Source organism: Dromaius novaehollandiae, chromosome 5 (assembly GCF_036370855.1).
Source record: "Dromaius novaehollandiae isolate bDroNov1 chromosome 5, bDroNov1.hap1, whole genome shotgun sequence".
Lineage (NCBI taxonomy): Eukaryota > Metazoa > Chordata > Aves > Casuariiformes > Dromaiidae > Dromaius > Dromaius novaehollandiae.
Window position 1 is genome coordinate 61,132,544 of NC_088102.1, and position 24,625 is coordinate 61,157,168.

At 40.1% G+C, this 24,625-nt stretch overlaps 2 protein-coding genes and 1 long non-coding RNA gene across 4 annotated transcripts in view; 2 read left to right on the forward strand and 1 right to left on the reverse strand.

Moving 5' to 3' along the window:
- The window catches only part of RNF141 (ring finger protein 141), a 44,903-nt gene extending 40,951 nt beyond the window's left edge, over positions 1–3,952 (forward strand). The window contains exon 7 of the transcript XR_010389485.1: positions 3,817–3,952. The gene's annotated coding sequence lies outside the window, so the exon portion shown is untranslated. The remainder of the gene's footprint in view (positions 1–3,816) is intronic.
- The window catches only part of AMPD3 (adenosine monophosphate deaminase 3), a 34,592-nt gene extending 24,938 nt beyond the window's left edge, over positions 1–9,654 (reverse strand). Inside the window, exons 1-5 of one of the 2 annotated variants that reach the window (XM_064513015.1) lie at positions 9,464–9,654; positions 6,506–6,731; positions 3,851–4,046; positions 3,166–3,331; positions 711–930 (exon numbers count right to left, since the gene is read on the reverse strand). In XM_064513015.1, coding sequence (XP_064369085.1) covers positions 711–930; positions 3,166–3,331; positions 3,851–4,046; positions 6,506–6,726 — 803 coding nt within the window. In that variant the 5' untranslated portion in view covers positions 6,727–6,731; positions 9,464–9,654. Of the gene's footprint in view, positions 1–710; positions 931–3,165; positions 3,332–3,850; positions 4,047–6,505; positions 6,732–9,042; positions 9,314–9,463 lie in introns of those variants that run through there. The other variant, XM_064513014.1, reaches the window with a different exon arrangement.
- Positions 9,655–9,790: 136 nt separating this feature from the next.
- LOC135328513 (uncharacterized) overlaps positions 9,791–24,625 on the forward strand; it is a 42,368-nt gene continuing 27,533 nt past the window's right edge. Inside the window, exons 1-2 of the long non-coding RNA XR_010389486.1 lie at positions 9,791–9,957; positions 10,963–11,038. This is a non-coding gene — a long non-coding RNA (uncharacterized LOC135328513). The remainder of the gene's footprint in view (positions 9,958–10,962; positions 11,039–24,625) is intronic.

Here is a 24,625-nt window from a genome sequence, read left to right on the forward strand (position 1 = left end):
CCATCCCAGGATGGATTCTTTTCCTTTCCTGGTATTGAGGCCATATGACATTAACATTTCCAGTCTTAGCTGGGAAGCAAAATTTGTGTTACACATAACCTAAAAAGTGAACTCTCAAATTTTCCTTATTCACTTGGCAGAGACATTGACACACATGACAAACCAATGACAGTACTACAGTTGTTATATCCCTGAGTTTGGGGAGATTTCCCAGGAGTCTGATGGTGTGGGGAAGTTTTAGACCTATTGTGATTGTGCATGCACAGTTCAGTTTTGTGGCATATGAGCAGTTAATTCACACCTGGAACAAATTAGACCAAATACTTTTGTTGCTGAGTTGTTCTGATATGTATGCTACACATATGCAGGGTTCCTCTTCATGCAGCAGCCAGATCAGAGCAGACATGGAGGTCTTCCAGATAACTGTTCTAAACCTCAGATTCAACACAGGCCAAAACAAAATTCTCATTCTTGCTACAGCTGATGCAAGGAAACTAAAGAAATAAAACACAGATGTGTATTTTTCTTCCTTTTAGGTCTGTGATGCATTAGTGCATGAGAAGGACAAAATATACATGACTATAGAATGAATACTTTGAGGAATTAAGTATCACAAAAGTGAGAAGTATTAAACTAGGGGTAACCAGCTGCCTGAAGGGGGAGGGGGGGTGGAGAGGAGGGGAGGGAAGGAGGGAGGAAGAAAAACATACGTTGGACCATCTGCAATTAGAGCAAGAACGTGGCTCAGGTCAAGTGTATAGGTCTCCAGGTCAGGATATGGCAGACTCCGAGGCTCATTGAGTTCCATCATTTCCTTGTTATCATAAATAAAGGGAATGCCACCTTTTATCTTGATAACATAATCCAAATTGTCTGGAGCATCATCAAGATTGTAAGGATCTTCATTTTCTTCTGGGGGTGAATGAAAATCTGGAAATAAATTTACATAACATTTAGAAGATTTAACCTACACAAAAAGCAAAATAATTACAAAAAGGACTTTCTGCTTTTATAATTTATTTATTTATTTTACAAACCCCAGTATTAATACTTGCATTAAATTCATATTGTTAGTGACTATAAAAGATCTGTTGTTACAACACAGCTATATTCTGACAGGCTTATATTTAACCACATCTTTAAGCCATTAGTGTATACCTTAACTCAAATATTATACATTATTAGAGTTCTCTGAACCAATGTATAAATAGACTTAATGCTATTCTTTATTACTCTATGATGGCGCAAGTTTCAAAAGAAGTTTCCATTTAAATTAGGATGGATGAAAGTACAGTTGAGATTTTTGAATGAGAGAACAGCTGTTGATTACATATCCACCTTCATTATTTTCTTTTCACCTTCTGACTCATTGTAATAATTTTGGAAATTTACATTTAATCACACAGCAAAGCAGCTGGTTCTCATACTGAAACATAAGCCAGAAAAGAACAGTCCGTGCTTTACTACTTCACCTCTGCCCTTCCCGTGATCCAGTGAGGTGGACCATTACATAGTAGGATTGTCTTCCCTCAACCATTAGTGAATATGCTCCACGCATGGCAGAATAGGAAATAATCTAGAACTCATTGTCTCGCACGTCTGACCAAAGCAATATTTGGTTTGCGGGGGGGGGGGGGGGGGGGGGGGTTAATAGAACTTCTTATTTTTATGTTTAATTGGTTTTGTGTAGAATCAAGAAGTGCAAAAGTCAGATGGTAAAATGTAACTACATTTTCCCCCTCCGTTTTCTGAACATAAGTGGAATTAGAAAACATCAAAAGCAAGGCTAGGATTTATTCAGTACAATTCTGTAATTCCTTACCAACTGAATTACAAATTTTTTTGAGAATCAGGTAAACACACAGATTTTTGAGAGATTCAGCTTATGTGAACACTCAAACATTGTTCACGCAAACTAGTGAATGTTCGTAGCTTCTGTTCCAGTATCTTACTAATGCAACTAGCATAAAATAAATTTGTCTCAATTATATTTATGTCAACTGAACTGCATACTTGGGCTCAGTCTTATCATTCAGATCACTTACTTCTCAGACTTGGTTTAGCTGAATAAGTAAAAGAGGAAATTACCCACTCCTTTTATTCACCTAGAGTACCTGAACATGCATATTATAAACTGATACCATACTTATCTCTAATATTCGTAACTATCCAGCTATAACTTGTGCCAACTAAGAGATTATGTAATGAGATTTTATATCACAAGTTTAAAATCATAGCTGTAAAAAAGTCATTACCCTAATAATAGCTTGAAAATACCAGCCTGTCACCTGTTCCAAAATATCTTCCCTGTCTTGAATATTCACTGTCCTGTCCTCTTTACGCTTTTTCTGTATAACAAATAGCTGAAGGTATGTTAATTACCTGTCTTCCAGCTACTGAACTAAAGGGTAATTGATTTAAAAAGTCTCTTTCTGGACAGGTTTATAGCTGAGAATACATTGACAACAATATGGAAATGTCTATGGTGACAAGTCTGTACAGACCAAAGGCTGCTCTGCTCAGGCTGATCCAAAAACTAGCAGAGTAGTTTAATGCACAAGCAAAGCTTTCAAGACACAACCCAACTAAGTGACAAATATGGTTTGTGGCATATATGGTGTAGCAATATATCCAACCTAATAAACCTTGTTGAGAGATGGCGTTTATTAACCCAGGCAGAGTGCCCAGCAAACGTGACTACACGGCTTCCAGGATTGACCTGGTAAGCGCATACCATGCCTGTGAAATTACTGACTCGGGGCTTGCTAACAGTCATATCTGTAGGGTGCTTCAATTTATAGTGTAGATGTGCCCATAATCCTTTTTATTTTAGGATGTCAAAATGAACAGGAATGACTTTTCACTTTAAACCATATCCATGTATCTTTTTCCTGAAACAACAGAAGTATACTACATAATACCATGTTTGCTGCAAAATGCAAAAATCAATGACTGTCCAATATGTTTTTAGTTTTTAATTGTTTTTGGTTCAAAGTTTCACATCATACACAGGCTCTACAGCTCAAGTCCGTTAGTGATTCTCCACCACTTACTAACAGAATAAATTACAGAGGCAATGTCACAAATACCCAATTTACCTTTACTACAACAGTATACAGGTTTAGGTCTATATTTAATAAAAATTTTTAAAAAAAGGATATTCACCTGGATACACTTCATCTTCAACCTTCCATTTTTCATCTCTCATGCTGCACAAATACTGGGATGTTGTTCTTGGGAAGCGATGGTAGGCAAGACGTGAGTACTTTTCTCGAATGAGAAGAGCTTTCACCAGGCTCTTGGCAGCTTGTTCATAATCATCAACTGTAACCTGAAAGAAAAGCCCGGATAAATACTTACAAAAGATGGCTGGCATTTTTGGTCACAAACTGAATCCATGCCAGTAACAAGGAGACCGGATTTCCAGAAACATAAATGTATGTGATTTGAGCGTAAGGCTCTTACTCACAGAAAGCCAGTGACAGAATGAGAGTCCAGACAGAATGAGAGTCCAAACAGAATGTGCAAAACACACACACACACACACACACACACACACACACACACAAACAAAAAAAAAATCTTTCTCCTCCCCTACATTATGCATATATTTAGTTCCTGATTATATTTTATCTTTACTGATTTATATATTTATGGGAAAAAGTATAAATAGCTTCAAACAGTTTTGACTTCAATTCTGTTTTACAAACCAATGCATTCACAGAGCATTTTAGTTTGTTGCAGAGAGCCAGAATAGACTATCATTTCACATTTTATATACAATAACTGTTTGTGGTTTGAATTTTTTTCCCCTAGGTACAGAAAGGAAAAAATAAAAAGAGTTTCTTACCCCTGCACAGTAGTCCCCACTAATTGAAACTCTCTGAAACTCTGGTACATCATATGGCACTTGGACTGGCAGAAAAGCACTTGGAAGAACTGGTGTTGCAGGAGACAGAACAGGATTGACTGATGGTGCTTTCCATTCCTGGGTTGGAATTTGTAATGACAAAGACTGGGATCGAATCATCTTGAAACTTTTCTTCCTAAGAATCCATGGTATAAAGCATTAAATAAACCATGGTATAGAATATTAAATACATTGGAAAACAAGTTACAACAAAGAAATCACTTCCTAACAAATTTCACAAAATAAAAACTTTCATACCACAGGAAAAGGTTGGTCACAAAATATTTGTGCTTTTATTCTATTGACTTTTTACATGATATATGCTGTTCATGATTGTACTTACCCTCCACATGAGTACGCTATGTCATAATATATTTAAAATCACTCTAAGATGTTGTAAAGATTTGTTTTGTTTCATTTACATATTCTGTACCAGCAAGTCACTGTACAGAAAAAAAAAATGTGATCACTGTGCTTAATTTAGGTGTTGATTCTTAAAGTGCGATAGCATCAGAATTTCACAAAAATATCAGACAGAAATAAGGGAATGTTACATAAGGTAAGTTGTTACATGTTATGCTATTACACAAATTTGCATCAAAATTTCACATATACTCATTTAGTTAAACTTGTAAGTAAAAGGATGAAGAAATACAGTTACTGCTTAGGTAGTGTTTGATGAGACTTCAATAAAAGGCTATTGGTTACCAGAGTAATAACATAGTATAGCAGTGATATGCAAGTCCATTCCTCCCCTCTGTGTAATATATGGTTAACCCCCCATAGATTTAAAAACTTTTGCCCTTTCTTAGCAAAACTGTGACAGATGTGTACCTTAGACAAAACAGCTAAAGAAATAGGCTGTATTTTTCAGTGAAGTAATTCTAATATCTCAAGTGAAATTTTGTAATATCTCTAAAAATTTAATTAATTTTCCTTACTCGGTTTAATGTATTTCAGTCATATAATACATAAACATAATGTGATAAACTACCTGTAATATCATTTTCTTATGTACTGTGAACATATTCCATTTCCTCATTTTATAAACTAGACACCAAAACCTTAAAGTGTTCCTAAGAGCCATTAACAAAGGAATGCTAGAATACTCTCTGGAGGTTGTGTATTATTTCTGTGACATTCTGACTAATAAGAACATGCAGTGAGGGTATGAATAATACTCTATGACCAAATTCCATCCCTTCTTAAGTACTTGTAGCCACCTTTGAAATCAGTAATGAAACTCCTGAAACACAGTGTTGGATCAAATACAACTGAAGGCAACTGAAGCTGTACTCATGCAACTGGCCTCTCGGTACACTTCAGTGCTGTAGGATAAGGATGAATCTGTGTTTTGTGTCCAGAGGTATACAACATACATATAACATCCCACTTCCACAGATAAACTTGTGCTATACTTTAGGTACAAAAACACAATTTGATGGAAGATATTTTTATAAGGCAGTTTCCTACATTAAAAATGAAACTTTTCATGTTTCAGGAGGAAAGACCTATCAGGCAGTTGTCTGAATGATAATATCTAACTTTTCCTTCTGTGCTTCTTTAGTTCTACGAACATGCCAGCTGGGAAACCCACTTGCACAAATCAAAACCAAAAATCTCAGCCTGTATCACCAGTGTGTTATAGCTTAGTTGAATTGAATTAAATTAACTCTTCTCCCTCTCTTCCACAAACATGATGCCAGGCGCTGCCCAGTTGATACTCTGGAGCTAAAAGGGCACATCCATTCAGCTCCAAACCATTTCAAAAGCTTTCTAGTTTTCCTGCTTTTTGATGAGTCTGCACACATCCAGATCATTAGAGGCAGACTGCTGCTGAGCTCACGTGGCTCTAGGAAGTAGCCTAGGCTGTCCACTGAGGTGAACATACTGGGATAGCCTTGAATCAGGGCAACGCTACCTCCCTCACAGAAGAAAATCATAGACCAAATCAAGTTTGTCTTGATTTGATTCATGGTAAATCAAAGGCAGGCTGTATTTTGACCTAGGAAAATGAGTTTTATGGTTAAATAATGGTGGTTAGATTTTATCTCTGTGAGTTAAGGAAACCTATGAATAACCTCATTATGCCAATACCACTTTTCAGTTTCTCCCGTAGTGTTAAATGTCAAGCCTTTGCTTTCATCTATTTTTACAGAGACTAAAAGAGGTATCATACTGCTGTCATTTTCCTGTGTGTGAAAATTCTCCATTTCTCTGAGTGAAACTAGTATATTCAAGGAAATAAAAATTTCCCTCTTCGTTTTTCTTGACTCTTTACATCAAAAAAATTTTAGAGGTCCGTTCACTTCTACCCAGCTATGCTGTTTGTTAAACTTCCATGAGCAATATCTGTGCTATTGCTGTAAACACAGCTGAGGAGACGACCTCACCAGTGCAAGCTCCCTAGGGCCCATCCCCAGGCCATCTGCATAGCATGAAAGGATGTCACAGAGGTAGGTGCCGTTGGTACCCGCTGTTGACTTTTCTCCTGAAGTAATATCGACAGGTAGAATTTATTTGCCAGATATTTCAATAATAACTCAAACTCATTTAAAAATTATTTTCCATTAAGAAAGCAACTACTGAACAAACCTTTTGGCTGTTTCTACAGACTGCTGTTCTGCCAATTCCTTCTGCAGTTCCCTTTCCTTAGCCTCTTTCTGCCCGATAGGGCAGTCTTCAGGAACGGTGAATAGCGACAAGGCATCTTTGCTGTCTTCTTCTCGGAGGACTTTAGCAAATACCTTCTCCGCTAGAAGTCGCACCTGTTCATCAACCTCAGAGATGTTCAGCTTTGGAAACTGTCGGGGCATCTCGGCTGATAAGGAAGACAGTTGACAAAATTAGAACTGCAAGTAGAATAAAGATACATAAGAGACTTTTTTTTTTCACAGTACTCCTATTGATATTAAGAGCATACAGCAAGAGCAGAATAAATAGAATAGCTACACACAATGTCAAGTAGCATGAAGTATGCAAAAATCAAGTGAACCTACTGAGCATCTTTACTTAGTCATGCTAATTTGCAAATTAGGAACTTCTTAGTATGCTCATTTACAATTTGGTTTTTTTCCTCCTAACAGAAATATGGTTTCTAAGGTTCCAGTTCAGTTGGAAGTATAAAACACCTAAAAGTTAAGAAATAAATGGATCATCCTGTGGTAACAATGAATAAAAGGTAGACCTAACAGATGAGGCTTCCACTGTTGAATAATTCTCAGCTGGCTTGAAAAAGTGGCAGGTGTTCAAACATAAGTAGAAGATGGTCTTCTGGATGGCTTTGGAGAACATAACGAAGGCAAGGGTTTAATGTTTGGGTTTTTTGTTTTATATTTTAAATTTCTATTTAAGTAGCCATTCATCACAAAATATTTCCATTTTATTATAGCAGCACTACTGAAAATATCATCATTAGTGCTTCTTTGATAGTTTCATTGCTTTATTCAAATCCCATTCTCACACGCAATCTAAAATCTGAAACTTGACACGTATATATGGTAGCATTCTGGAGGGGAAAGAGATACAGTGCGTGCAAATTACTTCTCAGCATTATTTATTATGTACTATAAAGCCCTCTTAAATGCCTTCAGTATGACGGTGTGTGTAACAAATAAGATTCAATTCTTATTAACATAAGTTAAAAATAGAGCTGAACATGTCACAACAAATGGATCCAAACATTGCCAGAATGTGGAGATGTTTGGGTCTAAAACCAGCATTTCAGAATCCTTTTTAGTTTCAAAAAATACAAACATATTTGGTAAGATGGTATATCTTTAAATAACTTGATGTATGCTGAAAATCAGCATGGGTCATGACAGCTTTTAACCACTCTTAAGGCATAGCTTACCAGTGCCCCATCACAGTATCTCTGTGGGCATGCTGCAAGTTTCACATGTTGATATGCGATCCTTTTGATATGTGATCCTGTTGATTTCAGCCTAAAAGATTCTAATTAATGTCCACCTGTTTTCACAGTTGCTTTAAGAACACTTCTGCTTTTATTCTAAACACAACTATACTATTAAAAAGTGATGAGAGAAATATGGCAACTTAGCTATCACCTACATTATTTTGTGTTCTTATTTTGTGACCAACCCAAAGCCCAGTAGAAAAATTCCACTGACTTCAATGAACCGTGGATCTGACCCCATGCAGTTCTTCTGCTTGCAGAGTATTTGTTTTGCAATTAATATTAATTCTTCATAAAATGAAGTATAACCACACAACAAACATATACAGATACATACATGCTTACCTGAATGACTCAATGACAATGCACTCTGATGCCTTAGAAGCATGCAAACTTAGAGTCAGTTTCTCAATTTCAAAGCTCAATGAAGTCATGGGAGTCTTTCCACTGACCTCAATGAACAGTTGTCAGCAACACTAACTGACACACGTAGAGCTGCCAGCCACAAGGACCTCTTTGGCCTCTTTAGCTGGTGGCAAAACAGCTTTTAGAGTTAGTAATTCAACTACATTAAGAGTGCTTGCAATCTGAGTAAGATGTGGATAATAATGTTTCTTCTACTGCTAAATCAGCAATGAAATTTTTTTCAGTACCGGCTGACTGAGAGTCAGGTTGAGCTTATCATTGGCTGAGCACTTTCCCAGGTTCAATTTAGGTTTAATAAACCTAAAGTGGTTGTGAGACACTCCATGTAATACTCATGCAAGCTGTACCATCCCACATGGGAAAGGGATGAGGATCTTATCCCCCTATAGAAAGTGTGGTCCTTTACTCCCTCCAGGATGAGAGTGACTAGAGATGGGAAGCGGGGTTTTAATACCATACAGCAAATCCAGCCTTTTCCTAAATCTCTCTCTCAGAGAAAGGCTCCTTGGTCCTTCACCCTTGGCAGAAGGAAAGGGTGCTATCGCTCTTTAAACACGCTGCAGGAAAAATGGTGGGACGATCATCTCAGAAGCAGTTATCGATCAGGAACCTAACGGGCTTGAATATTTAATGAGCACACGCCGCTGAAAAGCGCCGCCGCCCCGCGGGCTCTCGGTGCCGTCCCGGGCGGGCGCGCAGAGCCGGGCGGGCGCGGCAGCCCCGCGGCGGCCGCCAAGGTCACGGCCCCCTCGCCTGCCCGCCGCCGCGCTCCCCCCGGCCCGGCACTTACCCAGCGCCGCGGGGAGAGCCATGCTGCGGCTGCGGGGCCGCCCGCGGCAGCCGGCAAGAGGGAGGAGCCGCTCCCCGCTGCCGCATCCGCCCGCGGGCCGCCGCAGTGCCGCCCGCCGCCCTGGCCCCGGCCCTTTATGGCCCCCGGCCGGGCGGCCAGCTGCCGGCTGGGCGGCAGCATCCCGGCCCGCGGCCGCGGCGGAAGGAGGGCGGGCGCCGCGGGGAGGGGGCGGCTGCCAGGGAGCTGGGCGCCCCCCGCCCCAGCCCCGGCCCCGGCCCCGGCGGCGCCGCCGCCCCGCCCCGCCCCGCGCCGCCTGCGGGCGCGGCCGCGAGCCCAGCGGCGGTTGGCGCGCGGCGCGCTGTGGCGCGAGGAGCCGTTAACGGTCGCCCGGGGGGGAGGGGGGCGCGCGCCCCGTGCGTACCTCAGTCAGGAGCCCCCGCCCGGGGCCGAGCGGGGAGGGTTGGGCTTGTTGCTCCCGAGACGAGGGAGGCGGCCCCGGTTTCAGGCACTGCCCGGCGGCACCTCGTCCCCGCGGCTGTACCTGCGGCCACGGGAGCGGGCCGGGGCGAGGCGAGGCGCGGCGCCTCCCGCCGCGGCGGGGGGGGCGCGGCTCTGCCGCCTGTGTGGGAGCCGGGAGGATCCGGGCGAAACCGCCTTCCCCCGCGCCGCGGCAGCCCGCTTCCCTCCGGAGGCTTCAAGACAAAAGTCCCGCTGTCACATGGCTCCTCGCAGGCGTGGGAGGGCGCTAACCTGGGCGGGCCGCCCGCCCCGGCCCACGGCCGCCGCGGCAGCCCGGTGTGGGCCACCTTCGCAAGCGCTTGTTTGAAAGCTCCTCCTCAGGAAGCGCTTTAATACAGAAAACTTTCGCTCGAGACCAAAACGCCTTCAGGTCGATGCAAAGGTGACACCTGATAAGTAAGTGTGCTGACAACGTATCCCTATCGAAAGTAGTTTCAGCCATGTTTGTCCTTCAGCATAAAGACTGGATTCAGGTGCTGGCGCAGGTCAAAAAGCAATCATAAAAATAAACTTACCAAGTAAAGATCCCAATGCAAATAACTGCTAAGAATCTAACACAATTCCAGGATATACGAACACCCACGTTTACTGTGTGTTCTAGATGGTCCCATGTCTGAGGCAAACTTCTTCGCTAGGACAAAGAAATTACTTCTAAAGGACAACGCTGAAGGTCAAAACAAGCATGACTCAGCAGGAATGAGGTCCTTAACATGTACAATAATTTGACCTTAGCTTGAGAGATTTCAGGCCCTGAATCTGAAAGGTTTAGGGATCTTTATGGTATGTTTGGGTCACAATACCTGGAGTCTAATCCAAAGATCCAAGGCATTTAATCCTAAGGCATTTAAACACAAAAGGATGTTTAGGGTACAGGGAAGCACTGGGAATGTAGCAACTGAAGAACCAGGGCCCTTGTGTAAAACGACAAAGAGAGTAAAAATGTATCTCCGAAAACATCAGAGGGATTGGATATTCCTGTGGCCAGGGCAGTCCCCTATATGTACTCGCAACTTTGTAAATGAAGAAATGCTCCCTTCATAAATCTCAAGTTTTTTTCAGACTCAGGAATTCCTTTGCATCACACAGTTGGTGAAGAAATGGAAATAAAAAGAAATTAGATAACTGTACAAAGTCTGAGCTGGGAAGAAGACCAGCTGTTTTGACTAATATCAGATGGACACCTTAATGTACTACGGGACTCATGAAAGAATAAGAAAAAAAGCTAAGAATTAGGGACACAGCTATTGTATAAGACATAGACCTGCCAACACCAAGCATTTGAACATGAATCAGCCATATAGAATCATAAGACTGACTTTAAAGTAATGATACTAAAAAAGTAGGCTTTTGTTCTTCTCTTAGTTTGGAATAAAAGGCCGTGTATGTGTGTTTCTCCCACAGTAACTCTGCATGCCTTCATCAGCTGCTGTCAGGCTACACCCAGACAAACCATCTGCCACCCAGGAAACTACATACTGTAAGTGTCTGTAAGTCTGACTCATGTTTGCCCTGCCCACATGATATATGAGGAAAGGACACCTGTTGTTCCTGGACATTCAGTACCCTCATTGATTGCTGACATGTTTGTCCTGCTTCTTTTCTCGCGTTCCCCTAGTCCTTCTCCCAGTCGCCTCCCTGAACTTGCCCAGACTTGCTGGCTTCCCATCCCAGAGCTTGCCTTACAGCATGGGTTCTTTGCCGGCCCTCTAATCGTAACTGTGCCCTGCGTGTTGGACTCGGGAGTCCCGTGGCTTCTTGGAGTCTTGGTCTCAGCTTGGCGAATGGGTCTTGCCTCCACACTTCATTCGTCTGGGTTCTAACCTCTGGCCACAAGAGCTTGTGATAGCTCCCCCTCATGCTTTTGCTGGCTTTCCACCAACCATGACAAAAGGGTAAGAGTCTCAAAGATAACTGAGCTTCTACAATTTTCTTTCATGGAAACAGGAAGCTCTGTATGCCCCAAGTGAAAAAAAGGCTGCAGTCTAAACACCTGAGGATTCACGTGGAAGGGAGACCTTAAAAATGCCTTAACAAAGTAAAAGCTTCTATTAGCAATGAGATGCAAATCCCTGAAAACCTAGGCCACTTTTTCTACATGCTCATGGAACTATTTAAATGAGCTTTCCTTTTGTACCAAGCCAAAGTGCTGGAAAGGTTTAAAGGCAAGCTGAGATCATAGCCTAGTAAGCACAACTATAGCAACTTGAGCATTAAGAAAAAGCACTATTGCAAAATAGTGCATGGATTGTAGGAATGGGATCATGATAATAAATTGACAAGATGATGCTCCAAGACCTCTCACATTTTGCAAAAGCAATTAATATGATCAGTAGTTATACAAACTGTGTTCAGAACATATATTGGACTAGAGGGTATGTCTAGCTTTATGTCCTATCTCTGCCCTCATAATAAGCAGTTCACATATATCTTTGAAAAGTGGAAACAAGACTTTTAAGCTGACAACTATGAAACAGTGTCTTTGCAACAATAAATGCTATTGAACAAAGATTACCCCACTGATGTCAGGCAGCACCCTGTTAAACACTTACTATCCGGCCCATAAAGGAGTCTTTTTGCCAACCCAGTTAGTGATTAGCTAATGCTTTGATACATCTTATTGCATCTCCAGAGTGATTTTAAATATTCTGATTCCTGTCATAAAATGTAAATACTTTCTGAAAACATCTAGCTTTTTTGGTTCACTGCTTTTGTGTAGCAATAGCTCCCACAGGTAAGTTTAGCAATGTGTAAGAAGTTATTTCTTTTTATGTTTTAAATTTTACTATACAAAAAGGTATCCCCACCTTTTACAACACAATTACAGCTAGTTACATTTCTTTATATTGTTTAAATGCTGTATTTCTACTATGCCTTCAATCTGCTTTAAGCCCTACTTTAGAGATTAATCATTTGGTGACAGTAGTAAACTCACGTTAATTTCCAGTATAGATGATATTTGGACTACGCCTTCACAGTCAGTCTGGCATTGGGACAAAAAGAAATTCAGTAAAAGTTTTAAAGATTTGCTGGCATGTCAACATCCAATGAAAAATGGAATAAAATAAAGAAAATCCTAATTATACATTTTGTATTATTAATACTTATTTTTAGAAACAGAAAAATATTATCTAGAAGATGACTAAAGCTAGAATGCACATTCATGAAAATTAGGAAAAATTTCCTCATTATCACTTCAAATTGTTTCGGTTGTTATAAACATACTGCTTTCATTCCAACTGCATTAAAAGCTAATGGATTTTAAATTTTTGATAGATTCCTATTATGACTGTGATATTCCTAACAACAAAACAACTAATGGATCGAATGAAATATTTCTGTCTATAGTGGATGCATTAGTGATATCCAAGCAATAGTAGACCTATTACGTGCTTTTCTGATCTTTAATCAGTGCGGTTAATGGTATGCTTGGCACGATTACATTTACCTACTGAAGAGTAACTGATATTCCAACACCAAAAGCATGACTAAAAGCAGTAGTTTCCAAAAGCTAGAGGGGAGGTTTGTGCTAAATGTGAAATGTGATTGAACTGCATTATCAAATACTCTCTACTGTGAGGGAAGAGTGATCAACATTTTAAACAAAACAATAGATGAAAATCATAGTGACTCAAAAAAGGGAGAAGATGAACCCACTGAGTGATTGAGATGATACAAAGCAAATCATGTGTGTGTTTTACAAAGCCAGTGAATCAAAAGGCATTATGTTTCTTATCCATTGCTTTTGAAAGAAGAAGAAGAAGGATATTGTAGGAAATTAATGGGATATATGAGTATTCAGTCCTATATTTGAATTGGACTTAACTAAGAACTCCGAATACAGATGACTGGATCTTTCTCTATTGAGTTAAGCTAGATTACCACATCCAAAAGTTTGGTTCCTACTCTAAATATAAGCAGCAAATTCTCTATCTTCTGGAGACTGCTCAGAGGCATTCTAGAAAGTATTCTAGAGAGGCAACAAAGAGGAGAAAAGTTTATCAGGCCAATGTTTGATAAATCCTATTTTGAATGGCAGTGGTGTTAGGAGGATGTACATACAGGATACAAATAGGTATATGTAAAATATGGCTATGATAAAGGTAAGCATTTGAAAAACATTTAGGTAACTTCAGTCTTTTGAAAATGACTTGCACTGATATTAGATCTTATAGTTGGTTTGGAATCCTGTTTCTTTTTTATTCCAATCAAATGACACTCTCCTTTCAGAAAGAATACCTTCAAGAATAATTGTTCTGTAGGACATTATAATAAAATACATATAGTATGCAAGTGTAAATCTGATGTTGAAAAACTGAAACAGAAGTGAGAACTACAGAAATCACAAAAGGATATGAATGTTGAATCACTACTTTAAAAATGAAATAGGGTTGTATCTGTACTGTCCTAAAAATCTCAGTCTCAAATAACATAACAGAAGTTTTCCATGAGTTTATAAATGGAATATATCCTAATACTTTGTTGCACAAGAGAGTTTTACAAGCAAGATGGGACTCTCTGGTGTGCTTGTAATTGTAAGCTGTCATTCAGATATTTGGAAAGCTTTCTTTCTCAACCAGTTGGCAAATTCTTTGCTGGCATCTACCAGCCGCTTTGCTTTGTCACAACAGCCCAGTGAAAATGCTAGTTTAAAACCAGTTTATTTTAAACCTATTTAGCTTGGACTTTGCAAATATTTACCCTTAACGGAAGACTGCCTTGCTTTAAAATTATAAATAATTCAAACTTTGCATCTATTTTAAGAAGGAGAGATTTGACTATATTAGACAAACCTGTATGTAGACGTGAATGATCTTTAATCTTATTTACAAAAAGCAGGATTTTCTGGAAGTTACGTTACACATCTATTATGTTGTACTATCTGATATCCAGATGAAATCTTTTCTAACTACTGCTCTGGTATATGATGCCATTTTACTCAGCTTTGTTTTAGGAGGAATTTTATTCAGTTAGCATGCACATAAAATAAAATATTCATCAAGCAACTGTCTTATAAATCAGGCATTGCCAGTGCATGATAAATAATGCAACAGTGTAATTACCACTCACAAAGGGGAACAAACTCTGTGCCCTAATTTGGAAACCTCTAAAATAAATAATACTCTGAATTATTTGATTTCTGCAAGAAACAGTATTGAAATGCATGTTTAAAATTGGTTGACATAGTGTGTTTGCAGCAGAAGTGCAGATATTTTCATTAAGTGATATTTGGTTCTGCATTTGTATTACTTGTCGATGGTGGTTGAAGTTTGATGATGATCTGTGAATATGGTTTGCATCTGGATTTTTTAGTCGTTGAAGTCTGAAATTTCATTCTTAAATAGCAGATATCTGTGAGATGCAAGTGGTGCACATAGCTGTGCCCAGAAACTGGGAAGTGCAAGATATAGTTCAGACATAATCACCATGAACCTTATATAGCTTTATATAAACCATGGGTTAGGTGCTGCTGAACTGCAGCCTTCCCTGTTTCCCAAATGCCCCCAGTCTTCCCTTTATTTCCTGCTTTTACAGGGATGAGTGAAGTTTTGCAGCCTCTAAAGCCAGGGATTCATTTGTACAAGGGCATGCTTAACAGCCATTTACAGCCAAAATGAAGCCTCTATATACTGCCTGCGTAGTGCTAAGCAGACATAGTTGTTAAGAAATCCAGCCCCCCGAATTTTTATTTGCATATCAGAAACTTAAACTTTCACCCCTCAAAATAAACTTTGCTTCATTATTTTAACTCCACGCTGCCTGAGCTAAAAAATGCTATGGCTATGGCTATGCTTATATGCCAAATAACTAGACAAGGCTCTGTCTTCTTTCCATAGAGCTCACCTAAAATATTGGGTATGGCAATCTACAGCTTGTAAAATTTTACATCATTTTTCTATCCTAGAGATAATGGGAAAAGAATATATTTTATTTATTGTAAATGTGATTTGCCAAGAGGGAAATGTATGTCTACTGTTTTCAAATGCTAGGATGTGCCACGCATCCAGCTGTATTTTGCCAGCTGTTGCATTTGTCTTGCTCAGCCTCTGAATGCAATGATTGAGAGGTCTGGTGCACCACCTACTGTTCACAGTGGCCGCGTTGGTAGCTGTGTTTTCCCCTTACCGGTTGTGACCTTGTTGATATTATGTAAACAGCAGTTATGCAAGGAATGCAGATTTCACCTTACGTAACACAGCTCGTTCCTATTCTAGATTTCTTTATTTGTACCGTTAGTCCATATAAATTAAAAAGAGAGAAAAGCAGTTTATTAAAGATGTATATCTCAGGTTCCAAACTGACTCTATGACCTGTTTGCTACTGTAGTTTTTTTCAGTCAGGCAATTTCATGAAACTCTTGTCTCTTCCATAACCTGGAAGAAATTCACTTCTGTTCAAAAAGGTGGTACACACAGCTAAGTCATATTTGTGCTCTTTTCTGAAGGTCAAAGAAAGACTTCCCTGATTCGTAGTTCTTGCACAGAACGAATTTAATCCAATATGGACAAAGGGAAATTAAATTCTTTGTATTTCAAGCTTTGTATTTCAGCTGCTCTCAAAAGCAGAGGACCTGCTTCCCCTGTCCCTGTGCAAAGATAGATTTCCATGTCACTTACGAACATACGAAGTGCCCTAAGGGTGAGAAAAGAGAGCCCTGTATCCCAGTGTTCTATCTCTAGCAGACATTAGGAGAGATCCCACGGGCTGCGGGGCCTGTTTCTGTCCGCATGTCCTCTCGTGTCCCAGCAGAGCATCCTCAGGTGGTGTCCACCACCTGCTGGGATACTTTCACAGAGCAGTAGATGCTGCAAGGGCTGCTGTGCTTGATGCCCCACTCAGTTCCCTCTCTACTCATTTTAGACCCTGCAACTCTCACATCGCTCCCCTTTTTCTGTTTATTGCCCTTGATCAGTTGTTGTCTTCTCCTTTCTTTTCTTTCTTTTAGCCCTTTTCCTCCTTGAAGGGCCTGTAATTCATTGAATACCTTCAAGGACTGGTAAGCAGGGCTTCTCTGCTTAGGCTTTTGCTCCAGTGCTTATACATTTGTGATCATACACCTTCATGTCCCTTTCCTTTTTTCATTTGTTGCTAATGCCCAGACATCCCTTAAAGGAAAAACAGGCAGAAATATTAGTAGGCAGTTAGGTAGATGGTGCGAAACAGGGCAATCCTTTCCCTGCTGTGCCCCACCTGTGCTGCTTTATGATCTTCATGAACTGGAGGTGATATGTGGACTGTCCTAACTGATTGTCACTAATGGTCAATCTGTCTTCTTAGCATGAATCCAGTTCCATTTTTAATCATGTCTATTTTGGCGTCTGCAACATCTTATGGTAGTGAGCTCATTCTACAGCTTCGTTGTGCGCTGTGAGCCAGTGGGACGCGAGCCAGGTTTAATCTGAAAGTCGTGTGACTACATATAGCACATCTCTTTGAGCTTTTACTGGCTGATACGACAGCCAAGTAAGCATATGTCCGCCACAAGTAAAGATATCCTCTATCCAATGCTTAAATAGTTAGGAGCAATGCATTATTGAACTAAAGGAATGTGCTATAGATTACCACACTCAAATGTATTATGTTACCATGGAAAGACGAAAGGAACTCCAGGGAGGGTCTCTGTACATAATACAGCTCTTTGCTAGATCAGGCAGCTGGAAAAAAGTAATTTCCACAGTGAGCAGCTGAAACAGATGTGGAGAAATCACTCTGAGACTCAGGCAGCCAACAGGGAGTGGAGCAGATGAAATAAAGTATGAAATGAAAGTGGGCCTGACTGACTAGTCGGATGGTTGAATGACTTTTCCTCTCCTTTAGGATCCAGCAGGAGTAAGCAGAGAGTAGGGGAATTGTCAGTCTTCTCAAGCCTAGACAAAAACAGAAGAAAAAAAGAGCTGTCAAACTTATTGCTTCCCTAATAATTAGTTTCTGAGTTTTGACAACCTTTTTTTTTCTTTGCAAAAAAAAAAAAAAAGTTGAAGAATTAAACTATTTACAAGCAAATAGTGAAAAAATGACTGCTGCATTGATATGTCTTCAATGTTTCATTTCAGTTTTGTCTTCCTTCAAATTTTAAAGTGTTATGTATGCGCTACCCCAAAGTATTGTGGAAGAGATACATTTCCTATATGCAAACATTCATTTTATGATCCTGAACTGAAAATGCATTTTTGGTAAACCAGCATATATGCCATGACTTTGCTGTGCCGAGATATGCTTTAATGACTCATAATGTACTGAATCTGTTCATACGAAATGTAGCTGTCATTGATTGCCAAAATAATCTGCAAGGACTGCTCCACTGATGAGTTTTACAAGTGTGCACCAGAGAAGAATGAGAGAAAGTTTTAAAGATATAGCTATTAAGGCCATGACCAGGGTGGCAGCTGCAGAGGTGCTGAGAAGAAAAAAAAGTATGCAGTTGTTTTCTGCGTAAGGAAGTATGCTAATTACAGCTAAATATTTGAGAAGAAAGGACTGTAGATCTCCAACACCACCTGAAAGATGTATACATTTTCTTCACAGTCCAAAATGAAATTAGTCATTAATTTTGCTGCTTGATAATGTGGAACACATTTCCCCCCAAATTGGGACTGGTTTTGGATCCTTTGTTTTTAAAAAAAAGTTCTCTAGCTGCCAGCCAGCTCAGTCAATTCTGGGATAATCCCTTTGGAAGAGGGGAATCTGACTGTAATCCCTCAGGACAACTTTCCTGCATCCTGCAGCACTGTTGGAAGGGGTGCTTGCATGACTGATGGATCTACAGCTACCTTAATGCTTCAAGTTACTAGCAACCAGCCCAAGGGAAAAAGGACAGAGAGTTTTTCTCATGTGTGCCAGCAAAACAGAACAGTGCAGAGTGGTTCAGTAAGAGCATATCAACAGCCTAAAAACACTTATGCCAACTTTCTCATGCTTGGAGCCAGAATCCGTCAGCTTCACTTTTCCCATCCCTAGTTACCACGCAGACATCCTGTGGGCAGAATTAACTGTGAATGTTCTATAAAATGTAGGAGAGATACTGAAAGCCTTTGCCTGTGTGCCTCTGGCAATGGCTATCAATTCCAGTTTGGTCAAAAGCTGAAGTAAAGTTGTTTCCTTTTTATAATAGCTGTGGTTCCTAGTGATCATTCACAAAAGATGCTCTTCTGTAAAAAGCTACATAGTCCCTTATGACTGTAAATGGGGCATATCTCTCTGAATTGTATCTACTTACTATCCAAAACTGGTGCAAGCTTAAGAAATGCTGTATAAAAAAAAAAAAAAAAAACAATAGAGCCACCTAGTGTTTAAACTGAAAATGCTCAGTTTTGTTTAAATTCTGCTTTAGACTCCCTTTCTAAGCAGAAGAGCAAGATTTAGATGCAATCACAAAGTTCAGAGGGGGAAATGATATCATAGTCTTCCATCTTAATCCTTTACAGTTCTTATTTCTTATAAGCTGTACAGTTATTATTACTAGAATTTGCAGTGTTAAAATTTTATGTGGAGAGATTTCTATTACTGAGACACTGTTATGAAACTATTCAAAAAGTTTTCTCTGATATTCAGCCTCACACACTTTCATGTTCTTACTGTATTATTGGTATATACACAAACACAGACACACAGACACGTAATCTATACTGATTTTTCCCCATCATTTCTCATAGTGGGCTCGGATGTAATTTCTCAGCATTTGTCATCTAGGCTTTTTTCCTGTATTGCCTGTTCACAATGTTATTTTCTGCCTCTGCGGACAGCTTTGAGAGAAAAAAAGAAAGATGATTTTTATAGTTATTGGCCAAACAGTTAGACTGGCTTTGTTCTCCTTGTAATGTGACATAACAATGTGAGCACAGATCAACTAGTGGCTACTTAACGAACGGACAAAACAGAATTTGGCTTCCCTGTGGAGAAAGGCCCGGCTGTCAAGGCAGATTTGGGACCATGGCTGAGCCAACCAGGCAGCTTCTGATGCCCTGGGAGACGTAAGGTCAGAGGACAAAAGGGGTCGCACCGGGAGCAGCCACGGATATTTCTGAGACAAACCACCTCTTCCCTGGTCCACAGCAGAAGTCACTGATCCGCACATTGCACTCAGTCTCTCAGTAAGAGTTGCCAGCCTGGCTTTCCAGTGTACCAGTATGGCCAAATGGGAGTTTTAGTGTTGATAGCTGTATTGACCCCAGTTGTTTGCCTGTTTTGCCTGTACCGAGAGTTAGCCCTTAGTTACTGTGTTTTAACCTCAGTCAGCCCACAGAGGACATGGTTTGTCATAGACCATGCTGCAGAAACCCAAGTCAGTCTCACAGTTCAAGCTCTGGAGATTCCCCAGTGCAGCTCTCATGCTAGTCAGACAACAGTTTCGATACAGGCTGTCATTCATACTTACTGCCATACCTCTTCCACAAGTAATCTTGCACCAGTCACTCATTTACCTGTAGGCCAGTTTTCTTATCAGTAAGCTGGAGTTCATTATATAATTATCTTTACAGTAATGTGAGGCTGAACTAATGTTTATTAAGTATTTGATACATCCACTTAAAAAGCTCTGTGAAAAGGCAGAGAACTGTTCTTATTATTTCACTATCTTCACACTTTCATAGCAATACTGCTTAGTAGCATTGGCAAATGTTATTAGCGTATTTCTCCTGCATCTTCCACATGTTTGTCAAGGATGTTCATCAAGACTCTGAGCCAACAAATTCAAAATTGCCTGACTTTTATGCCCCTGACTACTCCCACAAAGGCAAGCCTCACCAAAATTAAGTCAATGGGACTAATCATATGATAAAATTCAAGCATGAGCATAAACATTTGCAGAGTTGAGGCCCTGACACCAAGATGTAAAAATCTAGCAGTGTTCTGAATGTTGCCATTCATAATCCTCCTCCACTTTTTCTATTTTCTGTCCAAATCTGGTCCGATAGTATGATTTTCTGGGGCAGCATGTAGTGATTCACTTGAATCCTAATGTCGATCATGACATCTATCATATAATCCAAAAGTAGGATAGGCTTTGGGCATGGGAACTTATCTGACCTAACTTCAGATGTTTAGAAAGATGGTTGTCTAGATCTAAGCTGGTTTTCTGGGATCTCTTTATAGTCCAGGAAAAGAAGCAAATAACACCGAAAGATGGTTCTTCTGATCTCCAGATAGGTGCCTGAGAATGCTGGAGGGAATCACCCTCAGGACTTGAATCCCCTGTGGCCAGCAGTAACCAGTAAAAATCAGTCACTTACCAGGCATCTCAGAGTGAGGCAGAATTATATTAGTTATTTGGGAAGCTACTTCTGGATGGCCCTTTTAGACAGGAAAGACTACTTAGGAAGAATGCTACTCTTTAAGGAATCACTCAATAGCTGTGCCCCTTTTAGTAATACCTGATGCACTCAGGAAAGGAAACTGTGTGAGTTTTGTGCTTTATAAAACTATTCTGCTTATTACTGATGGTTCTTCTGCCCTCTAGATATTTAAAGTTTTTAAAAACACTTACTGTTTTTTCAGTGATTATATTGCCAAAAGACAACATGAAGGTTCTGATAATATCACAGCACATTACTGCTGTATTCTATTTACTAAATCCCTTCAAAGGGACTATCATATTATCATTACGACCTCAAAAAAATGTTAGTCTAGTTGAATCATTAGAACAAAGAGCTGGAGGCCAGAAAGATCATAATACAACAATTAGGGACAGAGAAGAGCCAAAAATGTGGATCATAGAAAACGGAGATGAGAGACCTATTTAAGTTTGTGCAGTCTTCTCCCTTTCCCTAGCTGATGTACTCCATAAACCCATGATATATCTCATTTTTGCAGATTTTAAACTTACATGAAAATAGACCATGTGCTGAGCTGTCCTGTTTACAACAGCTTTTGTCTGCACGAGGAAATTGACTGACACAGCTCTCATGCCATAAGCTAATTCTGAGCTATTCTAAAAGCTGCAAGGAGACATTAAAGAGCAGTTATTGTGGAATAGCCTACGCTGCAGTGGTTACACCCATCACTTTCTCTGGGGAGAAAAAAAATCCATTATATTATTCTAAACATGAACTCATTGTAAATTTTTACAGCATTTTCTCCAGGACTCTACAAATAGGCAGCTTGAAATAGTATTCTGAATGACGTTAGTTGTCTCCGAGCAGTTAACTCTGAAGTCTAATGGCATGACTGACAATGATTAGCAAATGTTTTTGATTGGAGGCAATTAGAATTAAGCATGAGTGGAAGCAGGAATTATTACAGAGAGAAAAACTTCAAGGGAAGGAAAGAAAAGACATAAGAGGAGTCAGAAAGAAAATAGCAGCAGAATGAAAACTGGAAAGAAGTTACCACAATGCAAAAGGAGAGTTCATCCCCTTGAACTTCATGCCAGCATCCCACTGATATCAGTGTGCATCTTGCTGTAGATTAAGTGTATCATATAGTCCTAAATTTAGACTAGCAGTCATTAAACATGGAATTTGGCCTTCTCTGCAGAATGACTTTGCACATCCCTCCTGTAGGTCACACAGACCTTCCCAATGCCAAGACTGTATTTTCTCCATTGCATGCCCATGTTTGTTCTGCCAACCCTTTCATTACTTGCTTCATTTATTCACAATAGGTCAAAGCCAAATTCTCTGACATTTCAGTTTGAGTACCTTTTAAAAGAACTGTTTTTCTCTCTGTTTTGAATAGTACAAGCAACTTGCTGTTCATTTCCCTCACAGTGGCAGGCATTTCTAGCATTCTGGCAGAATTAAATGCTGTAATAGACTGAAGGAAAAGTATGTTGTGTCCAGGCTTACATATGCTATGAGCTGTAGAGTAGGTGAAACAAGGATCGATCATGTCCAACAAGAGCCAATAAGCACAGAACAGGGAAACAGAGCTACCTTTATCAGACCTCCCCTGAGACAGTGTCTGAGGCAGTGTACTCCCTAATCTGTGCACTTCCCACACAATTCATGAATAGGTTTTGCACACACTTGCAGGATCAGGAGCTAAGTGATTTTACGGAAGTGTTGCTCCTTTTATTTTCATAATTCACAAGCTGATAAAAGATTACACTGATCAAAAAATATATTTAAACCTTTTTGTGATAATTGAGGGGATTTTATCTATGGATCTATGAAATAAAACTTTCACCTTTTTTTTTGATGTTTAGGAGGTACTGCTGTACTGTTAATGCTTGTGTATGAACGTGTATCTACATTTACTAAAAAAGCCTTTGCAGCTGACATTAGGAATAATGGTGATTTGTTTGTTCTATTCTTATAGTTTGACCAAACAACTAGTATATTAAGGAGGCTAGTGAACCTTTTACTCTAAGTGTTTTTGCAGGAGAATGAAACTTCAACAAAACCAAGGAAGCCAGGTGCTATAAATGGGTATATAAAGTGAAAAATCCTCAAGGACATGACGGTACGAGGGAAAGAAATGGAATGACTTTGTAGTGAATGGGGCTGAATAACACGGACGGGAGGTCTGAGTTAGCTGCAGTGTCAGCAAAGATCAGAGGAAGTGAGCTGGGCAGGAGAGACCCTGCGGCTGGAGCTTTAGGAGAGGGGTTCTAAACAACTGTAGATGAAAGGGCATCTATTTGTAAAAGTGATTTAGGATAGTGAGGAAACTATGTCAAAAATACACATTTTAATTTACCACTTTTGCCTAAGTCTGCATATTTGGGGTATCCAAATGAAAAGCAGTAATGTTTTAAAAATGCATGCAATGTGTATTACAGTTTATATACCTACTAGGCACTTCATTAAGTGCAAAGTGTAAATCCAAGAGCACCCACTCCAACCATAGCTTTGCAGAGAATGTTTTAAGCCTTGGGGTTGCCTTGGGGCTTTGAAAGCCAGAGACTGGTTAGCTGTTGGGTCTGTTGCTGGGGAGGGGGAAGAGGGAACCTGTGTCTAGGAAATGTTTCAGAGAGGCTGGTAGAAGAGGAAATGGTGTAGCCTACCAAGAAAAGCTTAGTGCTACTGAGACAAGTGGAATGAAAGCCGACACAGCAGCTGGAGGGCATGTGTAGGTGCAGCTTGAGCAGATCTGTGAGAAAGCCAATATGCTTTATGTAAAATAGGTTGTTTCAAACAAATCTAATTTTAAATTTGATTTAATATACGTAACTGTGGAGATGTAGTAATACAAAATCTTTTGTAAGGTGTCTGATTAGTATCTATGAAGTTTAAACTGCCATTATGTGACATGAATAGGGCTTGTGCTAAGTATCTGAAGAACCAGCTAAATGGCAGCTCTCAGAGAGCAGTTGTCAACAAGGAGGTCATTAGCAAACAGAGGTATTTTAGGCATCATTCCACAGCAACCAGTGTTGGACCCAGTGTTACGGGTGGCTTTCACCAGTAATCTGAAAGCAGATATATAAGGACAGCAGGTGACATCTGTGTTTGAATATTTCATGCAGTTTGGCACTAACCTTTTAAATCCACTATTGAAAACCTGGAGAAGGTATAGAATAGACCTGTAAACACTATTTCAAGGCTAGAGAACATAAACTTGCAGTGAGAGTCTTATGGCATAGTTACAGAGCACAGCTGAGTTCCTCTCTTCTGCCTTCCCATCTTTGCCCTTGGCTTGCTCCTGCTCATGGCCTTGCAGGCACGTTTTCCTCCCCTTCACCTGTCTGATCACACAATAAGCTGATTCATATCATTAATCTTAGAGAAAGTTATTCCTCTTATTATCCCCTCCTTAAGGGGAGGAGGGTTAGTGTTTCTTTTTTTTTTTTTTTTTGGTCCAGCTGGAGAGCATTCACTCATCTCCTTGTACAGTTAGACAAGCAGCAAACCCAGCACAAGGGAAGGAGTAAGAATGTGTGGCCAGGAGTAAGAGACAAGAAGGAAGCAAGGCCACCCCCCGTGCAGAGGCAGCGAGGCATTAGGTCAGCACAGGCATCTCATGTAACTGCGGCTGTTAGGAGCACAGTATGTTTAGTTTCTCCAAAAACAGACCAAGACTGGAGTTCTGGATGAGTTCACAAATAGTTTCTCTGTGTGACATTATCAGGGACGTAAGGGCTCTTTAATACCATAGAAAGAGGTGAGCGATGAGAACCAAGGGCTGTAAG